Source organism: Neodiprion pinetum, chromosome 7 (assembly GCF_021155775.2).
Source record: "Neodiprion pinetum isolate iyNeoPine1 chromosome 7, iyNeoPine1.2, whole genome shotgun sequence".
In the NCBI taxonomy this organism is placed as follows: Eukaryota; Metazoa; Arthropoda; class Insecta; order Hymenoptera; family Diprionidae; genus Neodiprion; species Neodiprion pinetum.
In genome coordinates this window covers 224,226-248,470 of record NC_060238.1, presented here as the reverse complement: position 1 = coordinate 248,470, position 24,245 = coordinate 224,226, and the positions used below count along the sequence as shown (strand labels likewise).

The 24,245-nt window shown below is 39.3% G+C and overlaps 3 protein-coding genes across 10 annotated transcripts in view; 1 reads left to right on the top strand and 2 right to left on the bottom strand.

The window, feature by feature from the left end:
* Positions 1-17,487, bottom strand: part of Pka-R2 (cAMP-dependent protein kinase type II regulatory subunit) — a 29,834-nt gene extending 12,347 nt beyond the window's left edge. Inside the window, exons 1-3 of one of the 6 annotated variants that reach the window (XM_046636087.2) lie at positions 16,893-17,487; positions 15,219-16,795; positions 1,763-1,854 (exon numbers count right to left, since the gene is read on the bottom strand). In XM_046636087.2, the coding sequence (XP_046492043.1) occupies positions 1,763-1,854; positions 15,219-15,450 (324 nt within the window). In that variant the 5' untranslated portion in view covers positions 15,451-16,795; positions 16,893-17,487. Of the gene's footprint in view, positions 1-1,762; positions 1,855-2,993; positions 3,653-5,028; positions 5,394-15,218 lie in introns of those variants that run through there. The other 5 variants (XM_069137648.1, XM_069137649.1, XM_069137650.1 and 2 more) reach the window with 5 other exon arrangements.
* Positions 16,976-20,253, top strand: Mettl4 (Methyltransferase like 4). 2 transcript variants are annotated; one of them, XM_069137646.1, is made up of 5 exons: positions 16,976-17,804; positions 18,033-18,253; positions 18,319-18,493; positions 18,581-18,752; positions 18,828-20,253. In XM_069137646.1, the coding sequence occupies exons 1-5, from the start codon at positions 17,475-17,477 to the stop codon at positions 18,998-19,000; spliced, it is 1,071 nt and encodes a 356-aa protein (XP_068993747.1). In that variant the 5' UTR covers positions 16,976-17,474; the 3' UTR covers positions 19,001-20,253. The 2 variants fall into 2 exon arrangements, with proteins under 2 accessions (XP_068993747.1, XP_046492042.1); XM_046636086.2 differs by having other exon boundaries at positions 17,889-18,253.
* LOC124223801 (UDP-glucose 4-epimerase) lies at positions 19,311-24,203 on the bottom strand. 2 transcript variants are annotated; one of them, XM_046636094.2, is made up of 8 exons: positions 22,859-24,203; positions 20,919-21,179; positions 20,679-20,792; positions 20,372-20,548; positions 20,100-20,280; positions 19,938-20,026; positions 19,645-19,837; positions 19,311-19,545 (listed from the first exon to the last, which is right to left on the bottom strand). In XM_046636094.2, the coding sequence occupies exons 2-8, from the start codon at positions 21,162-21,164 to the stop codon at positions 19,472-19,474; spliced, it is 1,074 nt and encodes a 357-aa protein (XP_046492050.1). In that variant the 5' UTR covers positions 21,165-21,179; positions 22,859-24,203; the 3' UTR covers positions 19,311-19,471. The 2 variants fall into 2 exon arrangements, with proteins under 2 accessions (XP_046492050.1, XP_046492051.1); XM_046636095.2 differs by lacking the exon at positions 22,859-24,203 and adding an exon at positions 21,289-21,424.
* Between the last annotated feature and the right edge of the window lie 42 nt (positions 24,204-24,245).

The window sequence follows — 24,245 nt, the reverse complement described above, 5'->3', positions numbered from 1 at the left end:
AATATGGTGAATTTATGTCAGAACGAACAGAGTTCATGTCATGTGCGACACTCCGAATAGCTGTCGATGACACCATTGTTTCACTTATATGTCCCGTAAGGTCTACGCTAACTGATCAATAATTCAGCTCACGTTCGGAGACCGTCGTCGTCGTCGTCGAGCTGATGGTAATCTACCTGCCCTCCCTTCTTTTCTTTCTTACACTTTTCGTAAGTAATTATATATAGACGATATTAAATAAAACCCTCTTTCTAAAATAATCGGTGTGCCAAGAAAGGGGAGCACGAAGAATCAACAGGTTCCAAAATTATACTATTCCGCATGTATTACAGAGACCTGAGAGATTTCAAATTAAATTTCAAAACGTATTCGGTCAATTTTAATATTTCAGTTAATTTTTATTATACGCAATAATTGATTAAAGTTAAAATTAAAATAAAAAAACCGCACGTTTGCGAGGTAAATTATAGCCTACAATTGCACCGAATAATGGAAATGGAAAGTAAGATTTTTCAATCCGTCACATCGCCTCGGCCTTAATGATTTTCAATTTCTGGGAAAAGCAGCAGAACGCCGATAAGAATGCGGTATCAATAGGTTATATATATATACTCTATTTAATATATATGTATATACGGCAGAATATTTATATGGAGGCTCGTCGGTTTACCACAGAATTGTGTGTGTGTGTGTGTGTGTGTGTGTGTGCGCGCTGCTTCTCTTCGACGGAAATCGATAGACTCTCTTTCCGTGACGTCACACAACAGCCCCCGCCCCTTCCACGGTCTCACTCTCTCTCTCTCTCTCTCTCTCTCTCTCTCTCTCTCTCTCTCTCTCTTTCGCGTTCACTCGATCCGACATTACAATTTTTATCAAGACGTAATTACCTATTTTTTCCCCACATAAGCGGCCGGCTCTTAACGTTTTCTGCGGTACCTACAACGTTGCAGAAACTAGATACGAATAAATACGATAACGCATCGTATGATTCACGAGATTGTACTAAATTTGCATTCGCATACCTATAAATCTATGGAAGGTATATTTGAAAGAAGAGAGAAGGACTCGGTCATACTTCCTATGTACGTATAATCAACTATAACCGGATATTGTATAATGGTTTCTTGCAAGCAGAATGAAGTACATACCTACATACCTATCAAACGTATAATGCAGCGTTGCGTACACTTGGTCGCAGTGATAATGACACAGCTAATTTTGTTCGACGAGTCCGTTACGTTGGCAAAACCGGCTGAGCCCGCAGCGCCGCGTTGCGATCGGTAATTCAAAAACAGCTCCAATTTTGTTCAGATTTTTATTTCAACTCTAACCCGTGCCGCCAGAGGTTCATTTCCCCATTTGACTCTTTTCAAGGGTACAGTAAGTCTACCAAACGGATTTTGATGAAATCCGATGACGGGGGATTTCTCGGCTCGCTGATTACGAATCTGTACTCGAAATTTCGAAATTCAAAATAACCGATCCAATACGGCAATACCAAGGGACTGTTGGGATGTTTGTTCACCATGTTGGGTCCGCGATACTGATTTTCGAAATTTCGAGTACAGATTCGTAATCACTATATGTACAGTATGTGTATATAGTTGCAGAGTGAGCGATGGACGAATATGAAGAAATTTTAAAACTGATAGGAGGATCTTCGATCATTACCTATCCGTCATTTTCACTTTCAGCTTATACCGCTTACACATATATATAATCGAAGGCAGCCAGGATTTGAGAGGACGTATTTTATTCGTACCTTGATGCCTTCCTCATCTTCATCCTCCTCCGGGTTGTAAGTCTCTGCGAAAACACTCTTCCTTCTCGTCGCGAACCTCGCCACCGGTGGTTCTGTAACAATATATCAAACAAAATCGAGAATATTAGAATATTAGAAAAGCAGATAATTATCATTTGGCTAACTAACAATAAAAAGATAATGATATTATTGTATGTAAGATAAAAGACAGGTGTCGATTGACAAAAAAAAAAATCAAGGATCTCATCCTAGAAGATGATGATGATGATATCACTCGAAACTCCTCGTATATTATAATCTACACACAAATATACACCAGAGCCGTGATTTTTTTTTCTTGCTTAGATTCCGAAACTAGTTTAGTTTTTATAATTATTTTTACTTCGTGCATCGGGTAAAAATAAACTTCATAACGAGCAATTTTCCTGTCATTTTGCGCGGTGTCTCCGTCGTTTACATTAATTTTCTCCGACAGCATGTATACATGCATATACATATACATTTATAATGTATATCTATGTATACAATATTAATATATACCTATATATCGCAAATGCGTAATATTCCGAGTTTCCACTCCGTGAAACGCAATGGAGTATTTTTAAAATTTTCTCCATCTTTTACTTTTCCTTGAAACGTATTTCGCATAGCCTATTTCTGGCTGATATTTCAGCTGAGAAAAATTAAATTACTCATACTAATACCGTGTGTACATGCATACGCATACGTTGTGTAATAACACAAAAGTATGTGGGTCGCATATACATATACACATATATATATGTATGCTTATATAACAGCAGTCGTGGAAAATTTTCACACGATCGAATTAAAAGATATTTGCAACTAATTTAGTCATGCGGCGCTTCCGTTATAATATTATTATACCTATATATTCCATATACTATATAATCTGTGACCTGATTTTTCTCTCTCCTTGCAAATATTATACACATCGTATTGTAGATATAGATAGGAATATATTCTCCGTGTTCATGTATATTTTCTATCCTCTTATCCATAAATATATACCTACAGGTATGTATTATACATCTACGTTGCATTATATTACATTACATTATCCGTATACGCAACGGAGGCATCGTGCTGTCTATGCATATAGGTATATGCCGCGTTATCACGTAGAATACATAAATTTATAACTTATTTAAATGAAAACTGGGATTGGAGCGATTATGCTACATCATAATATTCAAGTATGCGTATGTACCATCGTCGTCATATTCCCAGGCTCGGAGATTCATTTGTTTATTATTAGGAGCTGCTATCATCGTCATACTGTCTTTTACAATTAACACGTGTTTGTTATCTTATTTACTGCAGGTACACAGTGCACGCGCGTTTTCTACGGTATGCGGTTATATAGAATATTATACGCAGATAGTTGCACTTCACCTTTGGGTGTTATTGTTATTGTTATTGTTGTTGTTATAGTGAAGGTTTGAAAAATCCTTGTATAATTATTTAGCGATTTTATCGCGTTAGAAGAAAAAAAAGCAAAAACAACAACTTTCACCACGCATACTTTGTAATGTAAATTATATATTCATCGATGATACACATAGGTATATACGAGTCGCTCACTTGTACACCGCAACACACTGGCAAAACACCGATCATGGTACAAGGTGTTGAAGAAATCGTTCAGATCACTATAATTTTGTTACACTGCATACGGCATACGAGGTGTGCGCGTTTTTTTTTTCACCTCTAACCGACCGCGAATCTCTCTGCAATTGTACGAAATTCTGTTTATTATTGTTGTTATTATTATTTATAGCTTCTTCTCATTTTCTTTTATTGCTCTTCTCATTCTCCTACATTGTACGATGTCGTGTTGTGATAATTTTTAAAGCTTATTTTTTAATTCGAATTACAAAGAACAACGGTGTATGTATATATAACGGGGAAATAAACACTGTAGACAAAAGTTTGAAACGCGTATGTTGTAACATTAGCGATAGAGAGTAAAAAAAGAAAAAGATGAAATAACAATTACACAGGACCTGAGCGTAATTGGAAACAGCCCGATTAACGTCGCAAAGGTTCCGCAATGCAAAGTGATTAGTGAGAGGGCGAGAAAAATAGAGGGGGGGAGCACGTGAAGTCATGTGTACCGAATAATTAGAGTTACATGTATCACGTAGGTGTGTGTAATCACGCTGTATATGAATTTATAATACGTAAACTAAACATCGTGTGATAATAATAACCAGATAAAAGTTTATATACACGGTTGATTAATGATTACACGTATGTGTATATATAAATAAATATATATATATGTATGTGTGTGTGTGTGTGTGTGTGTGTGTGTGTGTGTGTGTGTGTGTTTGTGTGTGTGTGTGTATGTATGTATGTATGTATGTATGCATGCATACAACGCAAACGCGAGAAAGGCAAATAATAAATTGCGGTGCAGTTTGTAAGTTGCGACACGCGAGCGAGTTGTGATAAAAGTTTGATAAACGTTGTTTTTACCGTCATCAAATGCGGTAAGTTATACATATAATAATATGCTGCAACAATGTTGCTCGGAAACGTACAATTTCTCGCAAAATGTTTTTGACTCGACAAAATTGCGTTTGAAAGTTATAAGGAAAAGATAAAATTAATAGAATAATTGTCGTTGAATTAACGAACACCTAATGTACTTTATTAAATATACTGTATATATTATACTTTGAAACTACAATACCTGCTAGTTATTTTTTTTTTATTCCTGTTTATTTCACCTATACTGTACAATAAAGTATGCGGATAATTACACGAACGACGCGAACTCTGCTCACTCACTCGCCCGCAAGTGTAACCACCGTACGGTGGATTTTATACTCTTACAAAAATGAGTGTTCATCCTTATCTCTCAGCGATATGACGCGTTTTACCCGATATATGTATGCACACACACACACACGCAAACACATATACATTTTGTTATTATCAACCAGTCAATCAGTCAGTCAGTCAGTCAGTCAGTCAAATATCGTTGATTCAATTGTAGATATCGTTAATCATAATGTATATGTATGTACATGTATGCCCAGGTGGCATGTGCGTACAAATATAGTCGATTGCACGAGAAGCGCGCGTATAATTATCATCGTCGAAAATAGTAACACATTACACGTGTTACGTGTGTAAGCTTATGTATGCGTACGCATACAATACGAAATGCCCTCGAGGAATAATGTGCAAAACTGCGAGAGTTTTTCATATTACGCAATATACATGTATATACATACGTACATCCCCTAATTTTTTTTACCACTCCATTTCAATCATTTCCCCGAACACTTCAATCAGACCTGGTCTCTACCTATAACAATATACTCAACCCTCGACGAAGTATACGAGGCAAAAGATTCGTCGTGATCTTTCGCATGACAGATAAGAGAGAAGACGAAAAGAAACAAAGAGCCGTAAGGTTGAAAATTAAAAAACGAAAGAACTATAAAGATTCTAGTAGAAATCGAAAAACTTGGCACTGGGTCCGCGCAGACGAGTTTAGTCGTATTTTATTGTATTTATTGGCTGCCTGAGCACTATATAAGCGGCAGCGACAACATGAGGTTCAAACAAGAACGAATAGGGCCTGACTAGAGCGACGCGACGGTGCGACTAGCCGGGCAGCTAGCGCTAGCGAGCGACGACACGACGAGGGTTAAAGCCTCGAGTACTTTGGCGGTCGGTCAGGGATGAAGAGGGAGCGGGAGCGGGAGCGGGTGGTGTGGGAGGAGGGAGGAGGGAACTGGGAAGGGCTCGTCTCTGATCAGAGAGGGTGACACCCCCTTTCATCCACTCCTACCCTCGACCAGCGATATCCATGGATGGATGGATGGATGGACAACGGAAACGGAGGAGCGAAAGAGAGGAGAGGAGAGGAGAGAATGTGTTACAAGAGAGAGGTGCTGATGGTGGTGGAAGTCAGTCACCCGTGAAACTAATGGTCGATCAAACAAACCCACACCCTCCCAACCTGCTGCACCGACCTCTCTCAGAGTTGAGACTACCGACGCGGCCAAGAGAGAAGGGGAAAAAATATTCAACGAGGGCTTATATTCAATTAGAATTTGATCGAATACGGTCAAGAAACTCTATGCAGCGGTTTTCGGGGTGGCTGATTGAGTTCGCCGTACTGAACTTTCAAAATCTGATTTCAGATTCGTAATCGGCGACCCCAAACACTTATAATTTATGTACGATACGTGTATACGTATAAATGGGGTAACTTTCTCGGAAATGAATTTTTCCTTTAATTTACACGATTTTTTTTAATCAATTTGTTTCCAACAATAATCACTTACATTATATCGCACTGATTACTCTCGAGTATTGAAAACCGCTTAGTATACTGTCAGAACTAGCGAAAAAAAAACAGCAAAGAAATATGTTGAAAAGTATCCTAAATATACGAAACAAAAATTGATATAAAACAGGTGGTAAGAATACTTGACAATATGACTCAAAGGGTTAAAGTGCTAATTCGAGAGGAAGAATTATTGCCATTACACGATGCAATTTCGTCAGTCCGTTGCAAATTTTTAATGCTGTAATATATCGAGAAGAGCAACAGGTTTGTAAAGAATATACGAACGGTGCTGTATTCGTGTAGAAGAATCGAACGATGTTAAATTTCGTTATTAAATTATACCGACTCGTGCATGCAAGCATTTTTTTTTTTTTTTTTTTTTTACTACGGCAAGCAATTACGAGAAGATCGTTAGCTACGAGGTTGAAAAAATATCACGAATTGGTCCAGAAGAAGGCAGAAGTCGGTAACGTTAGCGTAACGGAGCATCGTGGAAGAAATCGTTGTTGTACAATTTTATAACGACTTTAATGGAGTTGACTTTTGAAAATATAAACATATTTTCTTTGTTGTTATTTACTAGCTGAATTTCAGAAAATCCAAAGGGTCCAAGTAACGATTTTTTCTGAACACGCATCGATAAAGTAACGTTGCCAACTTCAACCTCATCATGATCCCAGTAGGCCGAAATGATGAAGGATTAAGTGACTGCAACGTTGTGAATTTTCTTTCGAAGAAAAGGAGGAAGAAGGAAAATGAACTCTAGGCAACGGCTGCAGCGATGGACGAGCCTCGCGGCTGTGTTTCCCTACGTAAATTAGGTCTGCCAGTTATCGACACGAAACTACAGTTTAACTACGAAATCTGGTATCCTATTCTCGATACTGGGAATAGTGTACAAAAGTGATTTCTTACTTCTATTTAATACGTGTCGGAGTGAGACTCGAGAATAAATACAAACGGGGATACGGAAAATGGAAAAGCGGAAGCGTGTACGGAGGTGTATCAAAGAAAAGAAGAAGAAAAGGTTTCATAGGCGAAAAGAATGATCACGGAATGTTAAATACATTTCACAAAGAAATTGTTTGTTCAATTTCATAAGAAACATTGTATAGTTCGTTGTAATAAAATGGTAGCTTTTTAATTATAGATATTTCTTCTTTTTTTTTTTTTTGCGATGCAGGGAAATGGAAGTCATTTTTGGATTCGACAAACTCGAAAACATAATATTTACCAGAAAACATTCAACGCGGCTGAAAACAAAATATTTATTTGCAGCCCTGTGCAATTGGGACAGGGTCAATAAATGGTAAAGTTACCTACCGCAAAAGTCCCCTGCGACCCGACGAGTCAAGCATTATACATTATAGACTGGCTAATGAAAATCTAGACCATACAGATGGTTGTAAAATTGAGTTAATAACGTCGCTTGTACGCCTGCGTGCATGCTAACGCTGTTGTACGACGGAGCCTTCCATCATACGGTCTATGCGGTACACGGGCAGCTACACAACGTACGTAGGTTATATTATTAAGTACGACACTGCCGGTATAATTGCGTCAAGGTTTGATAATCGAAGAAGATGATCGTTCGTACGGTGACGTGAAATTGAAATCGATTCTACGCCGCTGGCCGTTATACGGAGATTTCCGCCTGTGAGATCGCATTCACACGTATAAAAAACAGAGAGAAACTGTTGTCGTTATTATTATTGCACCATCGGTGTGCCACCGGCGGTGGTCCGATATAACCGACCAGGAATCAAAATAACACAGCGGTTTTCTAGGCTGCAAAGTCCTGATCGAATCAAACGAAACGAAATCAAACAACAACAAATTAACGAACGGAGATGATTGAGCGAACGAATCGGATGAACTGGATGAACGCGCTAGGCTGTCGTGCACCTAGCCGGAGCGAATAAGAACCAATAAAACGAAATCAATCGTCTCGACACCCACGTAATCTTCGCTGCTGCTGCTGCTTTTTGCTACTGCGTTAAGTACAATTTCGCATCGTGTGCAATTGTGTATTGTCCGCATGATTATACGAGTTCGGTATCAAAATTAGCAGCAGCAGCAGCAGCAGCATCGAGAAGCGAGAATTAGCCAACCTCACGATCGTCACCGTTGCACCAGCTGCTACTTTCCTCTCCTCTCCTCTCGACTGATTGGTGTACGAATATAGATACCTGGTACCTGGATCTCTACCTCCGCCTTGGTCGCTAATTCATCTGCCTACATCTCAGCCTCGAAAATCCTCTTTACAGTTACATAAAGCACGGTCAGAAGCATGCGTCTGCCTGCATATTCGCCTACCTAACACAAATATCGTACCCACATGTCTGTGTATATATATATATATATATATAAAGTAAATCGGAAGACAAGTTATATGTAAGTTAATTTTGAATTACTATTAAAGAAGACAAGTTGGATATAAGTTGATTGTTAATTTCTACTCGCAAATCAAGTAAATGGAGCCACAGTACGGACTGATGTATTGAAAAAAATTCGTCTGCACTCTGTATATGGTAGTAATGAAATTGTAGTAACATGCAAAATAGAAATATAGGCGTGTGAAATTAAGAACAGACGGAAACATGTAACAATTACCAGCGTACCGTGCTACTTCAATAAATTTCAATTTCAATTCGCGTCTTGAAATACCAACGGAAAATTTTTCATTCGTACATTTATACGACACCTTTCAATGAGGATGATATTAGTAACGTTACCGTAACGAGGGCATGTTTAAGAAAAATCGCTACTTCGCATTTTCAGTAATGCCCAATATTTACCAAACCACATATTATTTATACAAAAGATATTTAAACTTTGAAATGCCAACGCCCTAGTAAGTCATTTTGAAATTGCCCAATAATGATGATTTTTTTTTTAGCCTGAGGTTTCGTTATATTAACGTTACTAACTTCAGCCCGATACCTTTGAATGGTGCTGAGAAAACGGAGGAAACAAATAAAAAAAAAAAAAAAAAACAAAACAAAATTCACGTAATTTTGACACTGCAACATAAGATATGTAATATACATATACATGTATTCAGGTCACCGTCGTCGGTCTTTAACGCGCGCTTGTTACATCATCGTATTGTAATTGCACTTGCAATTATGTAGATATGTAGACACATACATACACCCATATACAGGTACTACGACATACGATACACATTACACGTTGTAAACCAAATATATAATATTAACCGACAAACAAGCGTGTGTTCTTTTAGTTTATATATACATATAACTATAGAGGCGGTGATTTACGATCGTCCACCTGCACGCACTCATTCTATATTCGTCGTTACGATTCTACACACCTATGCACACGTGGACTGTGCAGCATGCATACTACTAACACCACTACATGTGTAGGTATTAATTTTCTTACGCGGCCTAGATCTTCGGCATGCATTATCGATGTACAGATCGTCATTATTACACCGATTGAGACGCCCGTCTGCCTTATAGTATAAATATACCTATGCATATACATATACTATCCCCGGTTCTACGGTCATCGAACCGTGCGACTTGCCGACGATTAAATACAATGTGTGTGTGTGTTGTATAGGTATACGCGCGTGTACGTAAAATATTATATCACGTTATTATGAATGTGCACCGACGATTGTTTTACACGCGCGTCGCGTAATACTATCGTGGATCGTACCGTTATTGCGGGTACGGATTAGAGTTGAGATGAAAATCTAAAATGAAGAGGTCATTATTTTTGAATTATTTGAATCAACGATTTGGGAGGTGAGCCGGCCAAATTCAAAAATGACCTTTTCGAGGACCACCCTAATGCTCGCACACACCTCACGGAACAATTTAATTTCCTACTCAATAATAATTCAGCCAACCAGAGAGGGGGGGAAAAAAGTACGACGCACTGCAGTGCCCAAATGAATGTAAAAGGAAACGACGTTTCCCCCACGAATTTAACTCGTTGTCTATTCACCTCCTCGATACAATTGTATACGTATAATATGGTTTATAGGTATAACGTGTTGCATTATATTACACGCCTTATACACCTGTTGTCCCCTCCCTTTTCATCTCTTAAATGCCATATTTATCGATGACTTGGAATTTACTTTTTGTCTTCCCTTGTTACATACATATATAGGTACCTGACACACTTTGTATAAATAGGAATTTTTGTCGCTACGATAAAAGAGTTAGATAATACATAATACATACGTATTAGTATCAGTATCATTTGTATCTAATTGTAAAAGTATATATGTATTCAAAGAACATTTCCGACTTCTTCGTTTTTTTCTACCATCGATTCGCACACAATATTTGAAATAATTAATCATTCGTAATGTTGATTTTTTCTTTCTCTCTCTCCTACTTTTCTCGTAACTGCTTACGTTATTGGCTTTGCGGTAAATCTTATATAACAACGACTGAATGTTACAAATACCTCGATATATATATATATAGAGTTTGAAATCGAATGTAAGTGGAATAAGGAAAGAATTGGCAGAGAATTAGAACGAAAAGAAAGGTAGAAAAAAACGAAAACTAGTTTCGCGAAATTACCGACGGGGAGCCTAAATAGTACGCCGATATATTGTACGTGACGATTAAAAACCTGCTGGGTTGCTGCTCAAGCTAATACCAGCACCAGCCCAGCTGTACAAACTCTCGATGAACACACACGCACACACACACACACGCATGCATACACATTAATGTACGTATATCGTGTCTGTCGAACTTGCAGTGTATACCACACGTATATAATTTACCGCCTACAACGAACGAACCACAAAATGTGCGATATTTCGGTTATTCAACTTATTGAACGCTCTGCAAAAGAAGGTCTCTCATTATTTTATGATAAATCTACTTTTTCGAAAGTTATTTATGGTCGAAAAATTATTTCAAAGGACCTTACATAACTTTTTAACGATTAGGGTTATCATAAAATGATAAGGGTTCTTTTTTGTAGAGCGTTCGATTCCCTCGAAAAATTCGTTCTGGTATTATCGGTACGCTGATGATGCGTTGACGAGTTGTAAAATTCGAAAATTTAAAAGAAAAATTTTTACCACGTTATTTAAATGGGAGATGGAAAATCGCGATGATGCACCTCTAAATATTAATATTAAGAGCTGAAACTTGGACTGCATCTTTTTTTTTCTATTATTATTTCGAAGAATATTCTCGACTTGTATTTTGAAAAAAGAAATGGTCGACTTTTTTGATTCAGTCTAATACGTATCATATCTCGGTGGTAATAATGACAACACTTTTTTCCCCCCTTCGGAACAGTATAATTCAGAGTGACAGAGAAGAGGTGTTATAAAGAAAGAGAAAATCGAAAAAATGGAAGTAGAAGAAGTAGAACAAAATTACCAAATAAAGCGTTTCAAGCAGACGGTTGTTGGTTGATTATATTTACGGTCATATTGCAGCTGATTCGATTATATTTAATGTTTCCTTATAAAGCCATTGCTAGCTGCAATGATGGGGTATTAAGATTCTAACGGTACACACATACACGAATGGACAGCATGCATTACGCGTGTATGTACAAGGCTTGACGCTGCTTCTTTGAAAGATGTGTTGTAATAATAAATGCACGTTCCAGTTTATCGGCCCGTCTTCACTTTCATCCTACCAAACCGCGCTAGCAATACGAGATGAGTACGTAACGTGTATCGTTATTGGTACGAAATCATGCATACAGAAAAAAAAAGAAGGGAAAAAGAAAATTTGTAAATTTCATCTAAATGTTATTATATAATAATGGGGTGTGAAAGAATTGTATATAATTATAACTTGGACAGCGTGTAACATGTGATAAGGTGTATAAACATTACGTAAATTTCATCAAATTACACCACGTGGTGTTATGCTACGTACATATGTGTGTGTGTGTGTGTATTTATATGTATTTATACACCTTGTATATACATTGTATAATGAATTACATACGGTGCGTTTAATGTTACATGCAAACGTTAGATGTACCTATGCGCGATGTTTGGATCGCAGGTTAAGAATTTTTCGCAGAAATTATACTGCGATACGTACGTGAAAGACTTTTAACGCGACTAGTATGAGGTGAAGTATATCATACAACGTAGTCCATGCATAGATCTATGTGCATATAATACATACGTATGTATCTATGTATGTATGTACGTACTTTCAGCAGCATCACGTGTTTGAAATAGAAAAGAAGAACTTCTGTATGCATACAGTACGTAAATGAATTTATGTGTATACAGCGTGTGGGTGCATAACTGTATTATGTATATAGGTATGTATGTAGGCAGTAGGTAGGTAGGTATACAGAGTCGGGCGGTTGTTAATACCTAAATCCATCCATATAAGTGATTTATTACGTATCCTCGCACCAGCCTGTGTTTTGCGTCCGGCAGCCAGGCATGTGTAGACGATCACCGGACAGACAGAAAGTAGAAAAAAACGTAACTACCTAGCCTGTACTGAGAAAAAGGGAAACGAGTTTAAAAGAAAAACAGAAACGTGAAAACAACTAAATTTATCTATTCTGTACGCGGTATTTTGGCACGGAACAAAAATTCGAGAAGGACAAAAGTTCCGAGAGAGCTAAATTCCGAATTTTTTGGTGGCGAAAGTTAGGGTAAAGAAATCAAACTGAAGAAACGTCAAAATTTCGAATGGTCCGAAACCCGACACTCGAAATTCCGAAAGGGCGAAACTCGGACAAGTCAAAGTTCCGAAAGTACGAAAAGTAGAAAGTTTAAAAATCTGAAACATGGAAATTCCGAATGATCGAAGATTTTCAGTTCTGTGAATTTCGGGCGTGGTAAAAATTTGCCACTTCGAACATTCTTCGTTTTGGATTTTTGGTATTTTTACGTTCGGAATCCTGGCCATTCCGATTTTCGGTGTTTCTCATCTTTTACATCCACTCGATGAGTAAACTAAACTATCTGAATAATGTAATTTGATTATCGGAATTTTACCTCTATCGGAAATTTATTTTTCGTAACTTTGATCGCAATCAGTCGTAACTTGAATTTTTGGAACTTTAGCCGTCGGGTTTCCGACCATTTGAAACTTTCTGTCGCCACCAAATAATTCTAAATTAGGCGCTTTCGCAACTTTTCAAATTTGCAACTTCAACTGCACACAGTTATTGCGTACAGCTTAGTTACAAATCACGTCACGATATCAATTTTTCTGCTTATTTATTTATTAGTTTATTTTGTGTACGTTTAGATATGGCAAATTATAGAGAAGGAGAAAGAGGTTTGTATTCGCGGCTGTTCAGGTTCCAATAAGTAGTATTTTAAACACGTATTGTCACACCATATCGCTTCTACTTGCTCTCCTCCCTCCCTCTCTCTCTCTCTCTCTCTCTCTCTCTCTCTTCGCGTGTGACATAAATAACAATACATACCTGTACGCTATAAGGTATTATCATATAAAAACACCACGTACGTACTTTTGCTGGCCATTCAGCGGCGGCAGTAGCAAGCGTTTGTTGTCTTGTTTGTCAATTGCTGCACGATGAGACGGAAACAGAGAGAGATAGCGAGAAAGAAAGAAATAAAGAAGAAGTGGAGGACGCAGCGTATTACCTAAAACACTCCGTCGGACTACTAACGAACAATCTAACGAAACGACGATGGGACTGGAATACAATAACATCCGTTTCATTTCGCCGTTCGTCCGAATAGTAACAATAACAGTAATAATAATAATAAATAACTAAACTCGAAAATAAAAAAAAAATTTCGAAATTACTTTCCCTCCGCTTTTGAATTGATCTGAATAATGTCACAATAATTATACTTTCTTTCCTGTCGCCTGCGGATTCCGGTTTGCTTTCCTTAACGGTTTATCTTTTTATTACCATTGGGTGGTGTAGAGTAGGTATTAATTGATTGAATGATGATCGATCGATTCATCCAAGCGATGAATTATATATCACATACGAGTTACGAGTGGTGTCTTATGGGAATCCCGCTTGTACACGCACACATGCATACTACGTACACTGCCGACTACCAACACCTTTTGACGACGCGATAATCCGACTATACACAATAAACCAATTAGGCAATGATTATAAAGTATCATGTATAGGTATGTATGTATGTAGATAAATCCATTGAAGCATTATATGCGAGGGGGAACTGGATGATTACGTGTATAGGCTGAACGTAGACGGAAGAGGAAGGAAGGCGACGACAACCGGATCTAATTGGAATTCAGCGATGGAACTCAAATGCCGAGAAGAAGCAGAGAAGGAGGAGGAGAGATCGTTGGCCCTAATAAGAATATTGAACACCACCGTCGAATTGATTCGTTTGCCCGAGGATTTTCAATCTATTCAGCCTATGCGAGTTAATTTCGTTCGGCACATAACGTAATACGTATACCGTTTCATTCTTCGTTGTATTATCCTCTCATAGGCGTCATCATCCGTTGGCAAAAAGTCGCGTAACCGCGCCAGAAAAAGGAAATTAATACTTTCGTTTCGTGTCGCGTCGACCGACCTTCGGTTCGGTTTCTGTGATTCCTCGCAAGGAGAGAAAAAAAAAAACCTCGGATAGATATGAAAAATACCCACGTACGAGGATAAACATATAATTATTCCTGGAAAAGTACCCTGATATAATAACAGGCTTATTTGAGCTTCAAGTTATCGTCGCTATGCACGTGAGCAGTGTGGTGAGTCTCTGCGACTACACGTAATTAGGGAAAAAATGTGTGAGCGAGGAACAAGTTTCGAGTATATCGGCAATCGTTAGCCACGCTATTACGGCAAGTCTTCAGAGATTAGTTCGTTTGAACGAGGCTGAAGTTAGTACCGTTGAAGGTATCGAAACATTTGGAGGGAGAGGGGGGGGGGGGGGGGGGTAAGTTAAGTTTTAAAAATATGAATAGGTTTTGTCTTATTATAATTTACTGAATTTAAGACATACCTGCAATTGCGAAAAGATAACGATTTTCCGAAACGTTAATCGTTACAACAACGTTACCAACTTCTGCCTCATAAATTCCTCTACGATTAGACTCTCGCGGGTCAATTATCGGCGAGTTTCGGGGCGAAAATAAGGTAAAAGAATAAAAATAAATAGCAACTCACCGTCGTCGACCGACTCGTCGGGGGTCGATGAGCACGTCTGGGCATTCGACTGCTGCTGGCTGGGGGCTACAATCTGGGTCTGACGAGTCTCCCTGAGTCTCGTGAAGAAGTCGACGGCGTAATCGACGATGTCGCCGGGCTGCTCGAGCAGATAGCTGATGGTGAACTCGAGGAGTATGTCCCGGAGATCGTCCGGCACTGTGATTTTTCCCGGATTCCTTTGACAGCTCATGTTTATTAGGGGGATGGTATACCTAATACCCTAATTGTATCAGCGCAGAATTCGTGTACTCGCGATTGCAGACGATAACAGCTAGTACGTTACTGCAACGGTCACATATATGAGTATAAAAAGTGAAACACACACACACACACGCGCACGCACGCACGCACGCACGTAAAGGTTTTCAGTTACTTTTCTCTCCTCTCAATCTTTCCTATCGTTGTTCTCACGATTAATTGCAAGCCGCGCGGCCGACCTCCTCGACCCCATGCGAAAAGGGCGTACGAGGAGGTTTGTACGGAAAATGGTTAACGACGGAGAGGAAACGAGAACCTCTGTCTGCCTGCCCGTCTGCCTGCCGTACGCGCACTAACTTGTACAACACCGAGAGAAAACACGCACAGTTTACACACGCCGGGGCTGTTATGCCCAATTATGTACAAGGGTCGGTCGCCCAGCTCTCGTCTTCCTGCTTCTTGCCGCAATCACCGCCCGAAACTGAAGTTCGATAACTCGCGTCTCACGAATTTCCACATTCAAATACGAAAAACGTGATTGGATGGGTAGTCCGTCGGAGCGCGATGTATTTCTTGCTTCTTTCAGTTGTTTCGATTTCTCCTTCTTCTTCTTCTTCTTCGCTACTTTTTATCCGAGTATACGTAGTTAGCGCTCTTTATCAGCGGAAGTGAGAGAGACGGGGGGGATGAAAGGGGCTCGCGGTGGACGGACGGCCGTTATCCGCGTAATTCGAACGTCCTCGGCTGCCCGATGATCTTTTTGAATCGCGCGATAGGTCGTCAAGGATTTTAGCTCTCGTTCCTGAGAATTTCGGACGGTTTGAAGCGGGCCCCCCCCTAGAACCTCGCTCGCTTCAAATCAGTCTTCTGCTGCTTGTTCGCCCTCCTCCTATTCCTCCTCCTTCTCTTCCTCCTCCCCCGCTCGCTCACTCTCTGTCTCTCTCTTGCTCTGTCAAATATGGCCGATGAATTTCAGCCGCACGGACGGCGTTCGCACAGTTTTGAGTTTTCGCCGCTCGCGGCTGCCGCGACGGCTGGCTCGATTTTCTTGAGTGTCTCTGATTCCTTCGGTCGATTGGCTCGGCTCGACTCCCCTGAGCGACACGCGAGCTTTCGAACAAAGGTTTACCCCTTTACCCGATACACCTGGAGCACCGGGCGTTGTGAGAGGAGCGAAACAGCACACCGTTTATTCCCACATTTGTAATACCCTAGCCGCTCTGTTATCATCACCCTGCGATACCAGCCGACTCTGATTTCCGGTCCCCGCCCCCCGTGCGTCCGTGTCGAGCGGAGTCGACTGCCTTTGGCACCGCTACTTTATCGAGCCTGTACATCTACCGTTGAATAAACATGTATAAAGACTGCTAGCCCTGGGTTATTTCTCCGAGTGATATGACGGGTCTGGGGATAATTCTACTACCCTGCACTTACCGGCTAGTCTTATGGGATCCCAGTGTAAACTCGAGCCGGCATAGCAGAATACTCCAAATTTCGGCACCCTTTTCCTTCACTCTAAAGTCCGTAAGACTGGCAGCCTTTGTGCCTGATCTACCGCTGCTTGTATGCTTCCCACTGCTTCCCATGCACTCGATAGGGGCTGCCAACTGTTCGAAATTGAGAACGCGGGAAACGTAATTCATTAAAAATCAACCGTTTTGCAGATGTTTATTCCCCTCCTCGTACGGTGTGGAAGACATGAATAGAAATGATGGACACGATCGATATTGGTGAACTGCTTCTGTGCAGAATCGCGATGTAAAGAAACACGTCGAGAAAAATTCCCGTTTACCTAGTTGACTTTCTAAAACCCCTCAAGTTTTGTATTTTCAAGTTTCCGCAACTGTAAACATCAACAACATGAACGAATGATTGATTTAGCTACAGCGTTTTACCCACAGGTGGAAACACCTGTCACCGGTAGTTTTGGAAATTTTGGAAAACGCCATCGCTCTTACAAAACTGTTAATTATTGCTATCGGCGGGGGATAAGAAAATACAGAAATAAGGGTTGAAATGAGTTTGACATTCGCTACTGAAGACGGATGGATCGTATCTCACTTGAATTATATGAATAACATTTATAAAAATATAGCCGATGGGTCAGCTCTCTGCTCGCTAGAGTTCAATAGCGAATTCTTTGACATAAATACAAAATACCTCCGACAAAATCAAATTCGGAATGTCGACTCTTGTAGCTCTTCCTCGTCTTCCTCTTCCTCCTCTTCTTTCTCGTTCACACGGAACATCGAAAACAACGGGAAAACGTCAAATAAAAAAGACAGTAAAATTAGAAAAAGAAAACTTGACCTAACCAAGGAATTATCACACGCTGACAGTGAACAGGTGAACCGACCAAACAAACATTGAATCCAAACCATTTTCCTGTATCGATAGTATTTTGAACACAGAAACTTTTGAACACGGCAGATGAAATACATTCAACGATCCTTGGCTAAGCTTCTGTCGACCGCAAAGGAACGCGGACACTTTACAGATGATGCAAGAGCGGATAACAACAAAGCTGCCCGTCTGGTGTCGCAAAGATTTTACACAGAATCGTTTCGTCAGCAGGTAGAGAATCTGTATGGCTGCAACAAGTCTGAGAGGGCAGTAATATCTGCCACTAGAAACGAGAGATACGTGTTCCCTGAGAGATGCAGTTTCTACTGTTACGATGTCCGGCAGATTGCCAATAAAATGGAGATGGCAAACCAGTTTGATTTCATCCTGCTCGATCCGCCTTGGTGGAACAAATCCATACGTCGTAAAAAGAACAAATGCGCAGGGGCCAGGTAGGCTCTTCTTGACGTCTTTGAAAAGTTTTCCTCTCCAATAACTCTTTTCTGTCTCTAAACAGTTACACAATGATGTACAATGAAGAACTGGCGAAAATACCAATCGCCAAATTGCTCAGTTCCAATGGAATCGTTGCAGTCTGGTGCACAAATGCTCCAAGCCACCTGCGCAGCATTTCGGACGAAATGTTTCCAGCTTGGGGCGTGAGTTATCGGGCAAAGTGGTACTGGGTCAAGGTAAGAAAGATAACATATCCTTATACGAATTTTCGCGGAATAATTTCTACCGACAAATGGTACAGCTAGTTTTCTTCGTTTCACCAGGTCACTAGCTCTGGGGAAACCGTCTGCGACTTCAATCCGCCCCCTGGTAAACAGCCCTACGAATTACTACTGCTAGGATCGGTGTCTTCCAATACATCCATCGATATACCCAATGGAAAATTGCTGGTCAGCGTACCTAGCGCCGTTCACTCTCATAAACCACCTTTAACAGGTCTCGAGAATAATCAGCCGTTAAATTTCTCTGTTATTTTTTTACAACTGACTATATTCTCAATTTTCTGACCAGAGGTGATAAAATCGTATCTTCCGAGGGATCCTAACTGTTTGGAAATATTTGCAAGATACTTGCTGCCAGGCTGGACTAGCTGGGGATTGGAAGTTTTAAAATTTCAACACCTCTCGCTATACTCAATTGTTCATGAAACGACAAGCGAAGTGGAAACGAACTCAAATACTTGAATCGACAGGGCCATTAATTGTAAGTCAATAATCCGCGATCTATCCTTCCTTAATTACTATCGGTCCGATTTCTCGTATTGAGTTAATTATATTCTCAATTTGACTTAATTTTGAATGGCAACTCGAATGTACATATATACCTGTATATTTGTATGATTTCAATTTCTAACTGTGTAATGCGTATGTAATTATGTTCGTCGAAATCAAAGATACCGTGATAATGAGAACATCGATTTTGTGCAAACCGAATAAAGGATATTTAGCGAAATAAGAATGATTGGCTTTCTTGATACTGATTTTGGACCGAGAATTAGTAAGGGCAATAATTTAATCGTTTCATTGTTGCATTCCACTGCATAGAGCTTTGGCCAAAAGCTGATATACATGTATATCAGCTTTTATTACACATTATAAAATGAAAAACGAGATACTTTCGTATAAATAATTGTCAACCTTATAAAAAGATGCCGTTCACGAGTTGCCGTTTTTTAAGGGTGTACGATAGCCAGATGGATTCATTGTCTGCCACTTCCAAAAGTCTTTGCCTATGACAAAAAGATTTATTCAAAGTTATATCGTTATACAGAATTTCATTAATGAAAAAAACTCCATAAAGCCTTTCCCTGCATCTCTAAATTACTTACACATTTCTTCTACGTTGTATTTTGTGGACCAGCCGAGTTCTTCGCGAGCCAGGGAAGCATTGGCGTACATTGAAACAATGTCTCCCTCCCTACGATCTTGGATAACATAGGGTACTGTGGTGCCGGTTACCCTTTCGAATGTTTTAACTAGTTCAAGAACCGAAACTCCTTTTCCTGTACCCAGATTGTATGTCTGAAATTATTTCAACAAGAATTGATTTAATTTTCACCCAGCAATTTTACTCTTCCTTTAACAAATTTTCCAGTCAACTGGAAATTCGAAACGCACTTACCCTTAATCTCAAGTGCTGTTTTTTGAGTGCAGAGAGTGCAGCTACGTGACCCGAAGCCAAGTCCATTACATGAATGTAATCCCGAATTCCTACAATCGACAAAAAGCATTTAGCAATCTCGAAGGAATAGTTCAACTTACCATAACGAAAAAAATTTCTTACCTGTTCCATCCTCCGTCGGATAATCACCTCCAAATATGGTCAATTCTGGTTTATGACCGATAGCAACTTGCGCTATGTACGGCATCAGGTTAGCGAATGCTTTGGTAGGATCTTCTCCAATTAATCCACTTGGATGAGCTCCTACGGGATTAAAGTACCTCAGAGAAATGATATTCCAACTCTGAAATTATATCAGTCAAAAACTTTAAAATAGTACAAGCATTTTTTGTTAAAAATCATTTTAATGTAGAAGAAAAAGTTCCCATGTTCACCTTTTCAGCCCGCGATATATCTTTTAGCATTTCCTCGATGAAATACTTTGTTCGACCGTAGACATTTGTTATATTACCCGTTGGATGGTTTTCAGTTATGGGCAGACTATCAGGCTCACCATAAACGGTGCACGAACTGCTGAATACCAACTGAAAACATCCGGCTGCCTTCATCACCTGCATTGTTCAAATAAATAGAATGTTTTAGTGAAAGGAACAGTTCTTAGAATCATTTATAATTTCCAATTTCTTTACTTCTTTTGAAAACGAAGCTAAATTATCATTAAAAGCTGTGTGTTCAAATTACCTCCAGCAGATTAATCGTCCCAATAACATTGTTTCGATAATAATGTAGCGGAACTTGCATAGATTCGCCAACAGCCTTTATCGCTGCAAAATGAATGACACAGTCTATTTTTTGCTGGAAATAAAAAAAAAAAAAGAAAAAATAAAGAATTAGTAATAACATTAACATTAAGAAATTGACGAATCAATTTCAATACAGACAACTAAACAATAAAAGAAGTGTTGGATTTATCTCACCCACCTTGTTGAATATTTCCTCGAGTTTTTCCTTGTTTATCAGATCGCAATTGTAGAAGGTGACCTTCTTCCCAGTTATTTTTTCCACTCGTTTAAGAGCTGACGATTCTCCACTGTCTTCCGTTACACTGTTGGCAAAATTGTCTATTGCCACAACATTGTATCCACACTCCAGTAGCTCGACGACACAGTGACTCCCAATGTAGCCCGCGCCCCCTGTCACGAATACAGTTTTCCACTGGTCCGACATCGTCACGTTCACCAGCTGTGAACAGACAGACGCAAATATATGAGTACAAGGCGAAGAAAGAGAAATAGGAGAAAAAATTATTATAAGAAAAAAAATTATGAGACAAACTGCAGTATTTACATACATGTTTAAAATTTACACAAAGAGTTTGATGAAAATTTTTGCTTTTCGTTTTCTAAAGTTAAATTCATTGCGGGAACATTCGTTATGCAGATATGCACTCTGAGTTTCAGTGTCGTTCCAAGGTTATCGACCTCGGCTCAAGATCAGGTTCAAGAGCACAATTATACACAATTGACGCGGCAATGTTTCCAGAGAGACCTGTCGTTATGATACAACATAAATTTCAATCCATCGAGATGAGACTATTATTTTCATCCGTATATCTTTCGTTTTTGATTTGCAGATATCGCATACGATACGAGTATACGGTTTCACATATCGTGAAATATTTCCTTGTAAACACAAATGTGTACGCGTGTGTGCACAATATCAGAAATATGACAAGTATTATAGAAACGGATACACACGTGTATTTTATTTCTTCGCATTACGCATCGCCGCTTCGCGTCAACATCTGCAAAACCACTTCATAGATAATTATAAGCAAAGTGCCACGAATGGAACGGAGACATCAATGCCAGCAAGAAAAACACTCGGGAGTATCGCGTATCGGTCTGCTCATCTACTGTTGTCTCGCGATTTGACTTTGACAAAGGGATCAAATTTTGCATCAATTACGTCCGGAAAGTTTAATCATGTTGAAATTAGTAACGTTATCGTAGCTCGATTCATGTTGGGGAAAAACCGTTGAAACGAAACACACTCATTTTTCGAAATCCTTAATAATTCCTTAACAATCACAGTAAGATTAGGAAATTTTTCTCCCCCAGTGTTTCTTTGCGATAACATTACCAAACTCAACCTCGTAAATTTTTGGCATCGCATGAATATACCGCGTTTGTTGTCGCTCCGCCGATTCCCACGATCATCAATCTTCTCGCCCTTCAGCTGCAACTTCTGTGTCAAGGATATCGCGCTCGTACAAAGGTCACGACGAAAAGAGTCACGAACGCGGCTAATGACTAATCCATCGACGGTTAAGTATCGAAACGGGATGAGAATGCTTTATTATTACTTATTATTATTAGCTTCGTCGAGAAGCGCAGATGTACCGTATTTCGCGATTCCTTCGAGTCTCGACGCCCTTGGGTTTCCGCCGTTTAGCGGCTCACGCGACTCGTTCGACACACTAATTCGATCTTCATAGAGTATCGTTGCCCCGCGTACACGCGTAACGGTATTCCTGGTATCATCGAGTGCCTTAAGTGGGTTCAAACTTACGGATTCTCGGATCTGCTTGACACGCTAAATGCAACGTGAAAAGACGGTAAAAATTCGGGTCTCGCACGAAACCACACACGGAGCACGTCATTCACAGACAGTTTCGTACCTGATTTCAGCTGTATTTTCCGTCGCCTGGCGATCTTTGGAACTCGGTAAAACGCAGTTAAAATCATTACAACAGACATTTCATGTACATACGTTACACTACGTTATTAATATAGTAAAACAGGAGTTCAAAAATAAAACAATCGCAGAGAGCGGGTATCGATGTATGTATGCAGATGTGTATGTATTCATGCGTAAGAACAATTGAAAATCGTAATCATGGCTTTTAACGTATAGCTCACCCTGAAAGTAGGCACCTATAATACGACTCGTTGAAGGATGGAGGAAGAATCACGCCGCATTCGATCAGTCCGGAACCGACCGATTTCTATGGTGTGTCTTTGCGCAGAAATTGTGGCCGGCAACTTCTTACCAGACGTCTGTCGAGCCGGCTACGCGACGATCCGCTGCAGGATCAACCGTTCGCGGTACAAGAGATCCGCAAGTGCGACGAGTCAGGTGGAATTCCTCGAATACCCCCCCTTCGACGTGCGATCGCCGATTGTCTTTTGTTTGTCGGCGGACTTTTGGTTCCGTCGGTCAGTATGCGACCTGCACATAATTTTATATCACAGTTGTAAGTATGCTCAGGCATATTGTACAGGTGATAATTGATACTTGCCCGAATGAAAATTTAAATTTGAACACATCACAGATAAATGTATAAATATTACAAACGCACATAAATCTACAGTATCATGAATTAATAATATTCCAAACGTTTGGAAAAATTTGATTTTTGTTTTACATCAAACGTAAAATGTTGCTAATCGAGTGAAACACAGGTCATACGTATGTATGTATGTACATACAGACATAGGTACACAATATCCTGATGATATAACAGGTAGTTACATAGATCTTTTCCCCATTAACTGTGCACATACGTAGCAAACCCGAGGAAACAAGTTATAGATCTTAAATACGTATATTTCATAACTAATTATACAATAATCTTATGGACGTTCAAAATTCTGCCATCATATAAATATTTTTCTGGGTATTTGTCGTCGAATATCCAGATATAGCAATGTACGATTCCGTATGATATACTGTACATTATACGTATTAGTGTACATATAACGGATTAATTACAGGACGTATTCAGCAACCATTTTTTCTTGTTCTTTTTAACCTTTCATAGTATTTCCGTATACTTTTTTAAAACTTTTTTCCACATGTTTCTCTATTTTTCTCCTACGAAATCTTTAGCAGACGCTTTTACCGTTAAAAAAAAAAAGACGATTTTTCTTTCTTTCTTTTTTTTCCGTATATAAATATAAACATATATATCTGATCATAATTCAACCTTATTAAGACGAGTCGATTTAATTTTTCTTTTCTTCCTTCTTTTCGTTGGTCCTAACAATCAATATCTCTTATTAATTAATTATTACACCATTTAGGGTTAGTAGTGTTGAGTTTCTCTGCAGGAATTAAAGTACACGCGAGTATTACTGTGCAATTTGAAAGTTAGACTTTTGAAGAATCAAATTTTGAGCTATGGAAAAAATAAGAGTTTTTGTATTGTAACGACCTATATGCACTTCCTCAATGTGGGGAAATGCCAATTTTTCCCTCTCTCAATTACCTATTTCCCCATATAAAACGAACGACATATTACACATT

What these genes read in the sequence shown, in the direction of transcription:
- LOC124223801 (XM_046636094.2), bottom strand. Translation starts at nt 21,164, where the DNA reads ATGTCGGACCAGTGGAAAACTGTATTCGTGACAGGGGGCGCGGGCTAC. An exon ending in TCGAGGAAATATTCAACAAG is followed by an intron (nt 20,793 to 20,918) that starts GTGGGTGAGATA and finishes TTTTATTTCCAG; the next exon opens with CAAAAAATAGACTGTGTCAT. An exon ending in TCCGACGGAGGATGGAACAG is followed by an intron (nt 20,027 to 20,099) that starts GTAAGAAATTTT and finishes TGTCGATTGTAG; the next exon opens with GAATTCGGGATTACATTCAT.
- Mettl4 (XM_046636086.2), top strand. Translation starts at nt 17,475, where the DNA reads ATGAGTTTGACATTCGCTACTGAAGACGGATGGATCGTATCTCACTTG. An exon ending in AACAAATGCGCAGGGGCCAG is followed by an intron (nt 18,254 to 18,318) that starts GTAGGCTCTTCT and finishes GTCTCTAAACAG; the next exon opens with TTACACAATGATGTACAATG. An exon ending in TCATAAACCACCTTTAACAG is followed by an intron (nt 18,753 to 18,827) that starts GTCTCGAGAATA and finishes TTTTCTGACCAG; the next exon opens with AGGTGATAAAATCGTATCTT.